The 8744-nt window shown below is 44.0% G+C and overlaps 1 gene segment (V, D, J or C); it reads right to left on the bottom strand.

Annotated features, from left to right (window-relative positions):
* Positions 1–2042: 2042 nt before the first annotated feature.
* On the bottom strand, positions 2043–5889 carry LOC115870083. The segment is given in 3 exon segments: positions 2043–2123; positions 5445–5758; positions 5844–5889. Coding segments are annotated over 3 exon segments (441 nt in total).
* Positions 5890–8744: the final 2855 nt, after the last annotated feature.

Here is an 8744-nt window from a genome sequence, read left to right as displayed (position 1 = left end):
GAAAATACCTCCGACTGCCAAAACAACAAACACATTTGTCTTAGAAGACATAAGCAGAATGCTCCTTAGAAGCAAGAATGGTGAGACTTCATGTCATATGTCAGGAGAGATTAGTCTTAGGAGAATTGTTGGTCAAGTAGAAGAACAGATAATGAGGAAGAATTTCAATGGGATATATTGAACTTCTGCAATGGTGGTTGCAACAATAACTCAAACAACAATTTTTAGGATGGGCAATGTTTCCTTCTGCTTTACATACAACTCCTTGAAGGCACCTAACACAAACACCACCGTCACCAAACCAGGGCTTTCCCAGTTGTCACATTCTCATTTTCCTTTCTCCATTGGCTCATAGCATCCCAGAGAGTGCCCAATTATGGGATCCCATGGAGGCCTCAGCCCTTAGTCTGAATTTTCTGAAGGCTATCACAAGGCTTGTTTCCCAAGGCACCACTGGAGGGGTTCTACCTCCCAAACGTTCAGCTACTAGTAGAAAAAATTAACAGTTAGCCTTACTCAGGAACTCTATCCACCTAGATTATAATTGAAAAAATTTCCCCTGTGTTTCATCAGAACTCTGACACTGGGGACAACTGGTGGAGTCATTTCCTCACCATATAGGACACATGCCATTTACGGAAGAGCAGAATGTGTTTTTGTTGTTTTCCTGTTACAATACCACTGTCTAATGTGGAGATATCAGGAGTAGGTAAAGATTCATAAAAATTGATTCCCAAGGGAATCTGTGGATGGGAAAGCACCAGACCACAAAAATAAAAACAACCTTGAAATCCCATCTGCATCTGTTTTGGAAATGAGACCTGTCTTCTGCAGGTAATGAGTGCCCTCTGCAGCCCAGTCATCTCCCGGCAGGAGAGGTTTGTGTCTGGGCTTATCCTGACATCCCCTCCCTGGGCCTGTTGCTCAGTAATACACCGTGACTTTCAGGCTGTCAACTTGAAGATAGAGTGTGTTTTGGACGTTGTCTCTGCAGATGGTGAATCGGCTCTCCCCTGAATCTATGTAGTAAATGTAAGTACTACCACTGCTAATGTGTAAACCTCTTCAGTCCTTTTCCTGGAGCCTGGCCCACACAAATTATACTTTAGCTCCTGAAGACGAATCCACAAGCTGCACAAGGGGTCTCAGAGAACCCCCAGGTTTCCTCAAGCCCCTGTCTGACTCGACCAGCTGCACATTACATTGGATACCTGAAACCACAGAGACAGGACACCCTGGTCAGGGAAACCATCACTTGTATGCACCGTGTCTCTCACTCATACTCAGAAATGTGTGCTCTCCATGTAATGACCTGTTAGAAGAGCTACAAGGAAAACCCAGCCCAGCATAGACTCGATGGTGAGTCTAGGTGTTCAGTCCTGATCACTGAGTGGGGACACCTGGGAATCCTGGGGCTGGCGCTTCGCTTTCACAGCTGTAGTCTAAGGACTAGGGTGGATCTCATTAACATATAAAGGGATGGATTTGCGTGTCTTTCCACCATTTATGTGGAGTTGCATGATTCTCAGATGGTCATCAGAGAGTGCATGGATTCAGTGAGGAAGGGCACAATTAAAGCATTCAGGACAACTGTTAGGTTTCTCGGGTGAGAAATGCCTCAGTCCTTGGCTTCCTGAGAGAAAGAATTCATGTCGAAGCCTGGTTTGTGATCCAAGTGAGATTTTTTTTTTACAAAGGACAAAAGAAGTTTCAGGTTTTACACAGGCACCCTCAGGGCACCTCACCCCCACGTGTGGAACCCTGAGGCAGAGAAAAGGCCAAGGAGCAGATAGAAAAGAGGGAGGTGGCTTCAGATTCTGCCTTTCTCAGGGCCCTCTCCTGGGAGGCGTGGTCCACGGTACCAGATAACCCCATTGGCTGAATTAAGGTCACCAGGCCTACATTGGGGCCCTCCCAAGTGTACTGGCTTCCTGTCTCCCAGGCCAGAATTGGTGCATTCCTTCTAGACTTGATGGGCTTCCTACTCTAATGGGGGGAAGGGAGGCCTTGGACTGTAGAGGGACTACCCGTGGTTTCTGCCTTTAGCTATGGAACATTTCCCCGCTGAAGAGGTATGGACCCAAATCAATGGAGTACTGGGCGAAGACATCTCTAGCTACTTCCTGCTGGCAAACGGGGCACAAAGTGGGACTTTGGGTCCACACCCCTCCTACTCTGTGGGAAGGTTGTCCACTCAGGGCCCATGCTGGGTGAAATTGGAGTCATCCTGGAGCTGGTGGTCCTGAAGATGGCACACATGGTTCAGAGACATTGGTAACCAGAGAACTTCTGGGAGAAACACAGAGGTGGACACTTTAATTGAGACAGGGGTAAGGTTGTGAGATGGCAGTGCCCTTGGAAGTGGGGGTTAGTGTCACAAGAAGTTTAGAAAGGTAATCTTAGGGGTGACAGGCATGGGTGCTAGTTCGCTTTAAACACAGGAATGGTGCAAAAGGCATTTACTGGCTTAAAGACTGTGATGGCTCTGAGGCAAGGTTTTCTGTGGAACACTTGTCTGTCCTGGGATGGCAGTGAAGCACCCCCAGTGGTTCTCAGGGGTGCTTGTGATCCACTTTTAAGGGGTCTGGGTGCAACCGGTTCCCAGGTTTCACCTTGCTGCAACATTGATTGTTCACCCAAGGTTCTAGACCCGCTACAGCTCTCCTGCTGCTTCGCTGGCCAAGCCGGGCCAATCTTCAATGAGCAGCTACTCACTGGGATGCAGGCCCCCTCCCACTTGGCTATCTGCCATAGGACAAGGGACACCCTGGTGGCCAGCTTGCTTGCCGGTTTGGCATGGCCCTTGGGCTTGCCTGCTCCAGCTAGGGCAGTTCCGTGCCCAGTGACCCCAATTCTGACCCACATGACTCTTGTCACTTTCTGGTCACTGGTCTAGGAAACCTGGGAGGAGGTTGTGGGGCAATTAGCAGGTTGCAATAGTCTCTGTGTCATTCTGACTGTGAAATGTTACATAAAACTGAAGACTCATTAGGATGAGTGACTTGCACATTCATCTGAGGGTGATAGTGGATTTGAGAACAAAAAGAGATTTGACAATGAGAATAAGAAAACCTCAGACATTGGTTTAACAGAAATATGCTATGAATATGACCTTACACTACAAAACAAGGGGACAATACAACTGGAAGGAAAAATAAGGTTCTTTTTTTAAAAGATAAATCTACCTTGCAAAGTATAAAGAGTAAAAAATAAAATTTTAAAGGAAAACCATTATCATGTTAATAAATATATTATAAATGTTATTATGAAAGGTGGTAGCTCTTACACTGTCCAACATCGCCCTTCACCCACTTTTCTGTTGTCCAACCTCCAGGGAGGGGGTTATATGTGGATCCTTGTGATCGGTTCCCCTTACAAAGTAATAATAACTTATCAGGGATTCGTGAGGGGGGTGGGGATGTAGGGGGAAAATGAGGAGCTGATACCAAAGGCTCAAGTAGAAACAAAGTACTTTGAGAATGATGATGGCAACAAATGTACAAATGTGCTTGACACAATGGATGTATGTATGGATTGTGATAAGAGTTGTACGAGCCCTCAGTAAAAAGGATAAATAAATAAATAAATAAATAGATAAGTAAATAAATAAAAGGTGGTATAGAAAAAGATGGCATAACCAAAACACAGTGTAAGAAATTTTATGGACAAGAGAATAAGAAGGGGAAAATAGAACTAATCCTGACAATAATATTAAATATGATTAAACAAAATACAGTATATGCAGAAAACAAATGAATGGCGATAAGGAACCAAAATAGGACACACACGAGAAACTCAATTACCATAACCCAATGGCACCAGTGAATTCCATCTCACAGTGAGTGGCCCTCTAGGACAGAGTAGAACTGCTCCTTGGGGTTTCAGACACTGCAAATCTTTGGGGGAGCAAACAGCCTCATCTTTCTCCCTTGGAGTAATGGTGGTTTCAAACTCCTGACCTTCCACTTAGTATCCCAATGTAAAATCCACCATGGCATCAGCGACAGTGAATTTGTATATAGTGTATATATAGTCTTTATTATTTATTTATTTATTTATTTATTGCACTTTGTTTTCCTACTTGTTTGATAGCCATATAAATTTACCTTAATTTTGAATAATATACTTATTGAATTTAAATTGTTAAATAATTTTAACAGTTTTTGAATTTTTTAAAATGGTGTAATATATTATTATTTTAGGTAATTGCATTTGGCTGAACAAAATTAATTTCAATTTTTTGCACCTCACGCCATCAGACATGTTATTAGTTGCCTTTGATTCAGTTATTACTCATAATGATGCAATAGATAAAAGAACAGAAAGAAAAACTACCAGGTCCTGAACCATACTCACTCTTGCTCCTGTTTCAGACCTTTTATGCTGCCACTCTGTCTGTGCATCTAATTGAGCATATTTCTCTTCTTTGCTAACACTACCAAATGGGACGTATTTCTCCCGAAATTGGGCCCCTGATAACATGATGGAAATATGTGAAGAGATTGACCATTTTCTATTCCACAGAGAACTATGAGATACTGATTCTTCGATGTGTCTCTGGAGATAGACAGTCGGCTTTGGAAGGACGGGTTATAACTTGTACCACCACTATAGCATATCACTCCCATCCACTGCAGTCCTGCCCTTTGGGTGAATTTGCTTCTTTTAGAATCAAAGCTGTCCTTCCAATGAGCATTTCCTTCATTGTGACCCCAATGATTGATTTCAGAATTGAGTCCTCCCAACCACACCGGTCACTCCAGTTAACCTGTTCCCAGTGTCAGGGCTCTTTCTATCCCCAGAACCCTTCTTTCTGCATGAAGAGAGACTATGCGAGGCAAGCATCACTAAAGACATATCACAAGGTTAGCCCCTGAAGTCTCCATAATTATTTTCTCAGACACAGAAAATATTAGTCAGTCACTACCCAAAATGCACTAGGAGGAATGCAGAGAGACACCTGATAGACCTGACCCTGGGTTGTAATAGATGAGTGACCGCAGGACAATTAAAATGATGCACTGGACTCATTAATCTGTACATGCTTGCATTTCATTGTCAACGGATTTTGAGTGACAGTTAGCATGAGAATGCCCATGAAAATTAGTTTCTTGTGAAGGAACATGGGTCATATAGGATGATAATGAAGGGTCAGAGTCACTTTTAATATTTGTATTGCAATCGGAGAATGCTAGTTTCTCCTTTAAAGCTTGCAGTGAGAAGAAAATTTAGAGAAAATAAACAAATACAAGGAAAAACTGCCCCTGGGGAGGCTGAGAGCTATGAGAGGAAGCCCTAATACTAATAGGAAAGCCTCGCTGTCATCCATCTGTGCCTGTCTAGGGCTGAGTGTTTGTACTTAGTGGGTCCGGCGCGCCCCCTGCTGCCCAATGTCTCCCCTGCAGGGGAGGTTTGTGTCTTGGCTCACACTGACTTCCCCTCACTGTGCTCCTTGCACAGTAATACACGGCTGAGTCCTCGGCAGTCACGGAGCTCAGCTGCAGGGAGAACTGATTCTTCGATGTGTCTCTGGAGATAGAGAGTCGGCTTTGGAAGGACGGGTTATAACTTGTACCACCACGATAGCATATCACTCCCATCCACTGCAGCCCCTTCCCTGAGGGTTGGCGGATCCAGCTCCAACAGTAACCACTGCTTGTAATGGAGGAACCAGAGACAGTGCAGGTGAGGGACAGCTTCTGGGAAGGCTTCACCAGCCCTGGACCCGACTCCTGAAGTTGCACCTGGGACAGGATGCCTGCAAACAAAAACAGAGGGTCCTGTTACTTGCTTGAAGTCACATCCATACCCATAGACCCAGGTCGGATATCTGAATCTCTCACCTTGGGGAATTGTCACCAGGCACAGGAGAACACACAGGAATAACATCTTTAGACCACAGCTGTGTCTGAAAAAAACTGATAGCTCTCCAAGCCCAGGGCTTAGTTTGTACCCTGGTGCCTGAATGATAATTTGCATTTCAAGGAGCCCTTTCCTTATAAGCAGAAGGTGATAAAGATCAGACTCCCCTCTTCCTTCTGAGCCCAATTTGAGGTAACCCTTTGTTTGAACTCATATGCATGTTAGTCAATAATGAAAGAAGGTTTTTCTCAAGAGGCATGTGGTAAAGGTCAAATAATTCCCAGAATTTCTGAGCCCACTGTTCTCCCTCCAGCCTCTCATTGCCCCTGCCCTGCCTTGGGCTTCTATATGTCCTGGGCTCCAGAGAGTGGGCAAAATATAGGTTGTTGAAACCATCAATTGGACCCTAAATCATCTTTAGCCCTCACACTCTCCAAGAGTCTTTTTTTCCTGGAAACCCTAGCACCTCTTAATTAACCTACTCATAGTCCTTAGTAGTTTTCCTTGTGTGGGAATAACCTCTTCCAGAAGCATGAATACCAGATTAGTCCCAAAGAGTTGGGGTTGATAATGACCCAAAGGTCCAACTCTATCATGAAGCCATTCAGTTCTAATTTCAACCTACCCCACACTTGAGGATATCCCCTCATGTATCTGGTTTCCAAGAATCACTGCACCGTCCAACAGAAATTCATGAAAGTTAGAGGAAATGAATCACGTGGTGTTGGGGTCTGGTCAGTCCAAATTCGGAAGATCAGGGAAGGGTAAACCAGACACTGGGTAGAAAGGACATGCTCCACTCCCAGCTTTACATTTTATTTATGCACATATGACCTGAAACCTCTGGCACAATGTTTCCAGTAGGCATTGCCCCCTTCTAAGCTTATTCAGCCAGGATTTTTCCAGCCTTGGGTCATGGTCATCACCACTCCACTGCTCTTACAAGCAATAGACACACTACATCCCAGAGCCTGATGACTGAGGTCAACCTCAGTGTAAACAAAGATATTCAAGTGTCATGGGGTCTCAGGGAAGAACATGCCACCTAGAAAAGTTGGGCTTCAGACAAGATAATGTTTTAACTCTGTAGCCTCTAAAAAATGCAAGATTCTGAATACACACACACACACACACACACACACACACACACACACACACCTTTGTTTGTTGGAATATCCAAAATGATGCAAAATTCGTCAAGTCCTGATTTCAAGTGTAAAGATTCAGTAGAGAAGTAGATGGAAAATAATCATTTGAGAAAATAATCAGAGTGAGAAGAAAAGCCAAGAACTGTGTTTTAGATCTTGAGCCAAAAGAAATTTTCTTGAGGCCAACAGGCCTTTCCATTAAAATTAGGTCCATCCATGCAACTGATCCTCAACATTTAGAGAATGAGCGCAGACACTCTTTTAAATGTCCCTTACCCAGGGGGCTCTGGTTCAATTGAAAAGTGAGCATTTCCAACCAAGGACAGCTTCTCCATTTGTGCTCTGGCCCCACCCCATCACAACTGCTCACGGATCTCACCTTAAATGTATTCCCTAATCTCAAGGATTGTGTAATTTAAATAAAAATGTTTATATTATTGACCATAGAAGCTGTGACACGATCTGTAACATGGAATTTTAAAGCTAAATCCCAATTTATTTCATTCCTCCTAACAAAGTTTAAAACTTTTCCCCCGGACTTGGTGTTGACACCATTCATTTACTGATTAATTAGAATCTCTGTGTATCTCCAAATTAATATATCATTTTACAATGGGGAAATCCAAGCACAAGGTGTTGGTCACCTGGAATTCTTTGGGCCAGAATTTGCTTAAGGGAATAAGCAATTGTTTGAAATGAAGACACTTTGCTGGGATGCCAGCCCCAATCCCAACTACTAAGTGGACACCTGCCTCTCCCCATAGAAAAATTTATTTCAAAGGACGGCATTGAATCTGCAGCTCCGAGAGAGGGACATATCTGATCAGAGCACACTGGAGCAGAAGAAAGGGGAGGAGGAGAGAGTGGAGCACATCCAGGCCCACCAGGCTGTGAGGACAATGTTCCCAGTTAGTGCAGCCAGTCGACAGAGAGGACCACATGGCTGGCCCCACTATGAGACATGGTGCCCCTCACTGACCCAATGCCCTATAGGGGACAACACCAGAGACACAGTGTGGTACTTGCACCCCATCTGATCCCATTTCACTGAGGCAAAACACTAAGGGTGTGCAACAGAACAGCAATGGAATGAAGCGGTGAATTCCCCAGTGAATGCTGAAGGTGGACTTTGGGGCCACGGTGTGGTGCCCCAACGGACTGGACTGGAAAACACTCCTAAAGACCAACAAACTATCCTGGAACTAAATACAAGCTTTTCTTTCTTATTGGGTTTTGTTGTGTTTTTTTATTGATTTGTTATTGTTGTTTTGTTGTATATTGTTTCTTGGTTTTGCTCTGTCTTGTTTTTGTGCTTGTTATTATCTCTGCAGGTCTATCTAGGCTGGATGAACAATCTGGAGGAGAAAGCAACGGGACCGACAGTTCTGGGGAGACATGGGAAAAGGGGAGGTGGGGGGAAAGGTAGTGGTGTTAACAAACCCAGGGAAAGGGGAACAACAAGTGACCCAAATCAGTGGTAACGAGGGTATGGCAGGCCTGATAGGGCATGATCAAGGGTAATGTAACAAAGAGAAATTGCTGAAACCCTGGTGGGGACTGAGCATGATAGTGGGACAGGAAGAAAGTCAAAGGAAAGACAGAGGAAAGAGCTGGGAGGCAAAGGACATTTATAGAGGTCTAGATAAATGCATGTACTGTACATATGTAAATATATTTATATATAAGGATGGAAAAATAGATCTATGTGCATATATTTAGAGGTTTAGTATTAAC

This window comes from Echinops telfairi, unplaced genomic scaffold (genome assembly GCF_000313985.2).
Source record: "Echinops telfairi isolate 266 unplaced genomic scaffold, ASM31398v2 ScPeMD7_74;HRSCAF=306, whole genome shotgun sequence".
NCBI classification, from domain to species: Eukaryota; Metazoa; Chordata; class Mammalia; order Afrosoricida; family Tenrecidae; genus Echinops; species Echinops telfairi.
The sequence above is the reverse complement of the archived record's forward strand: the minus strand, read 5'-3'. Positions and strand labels throughout refer to the sequence as shown.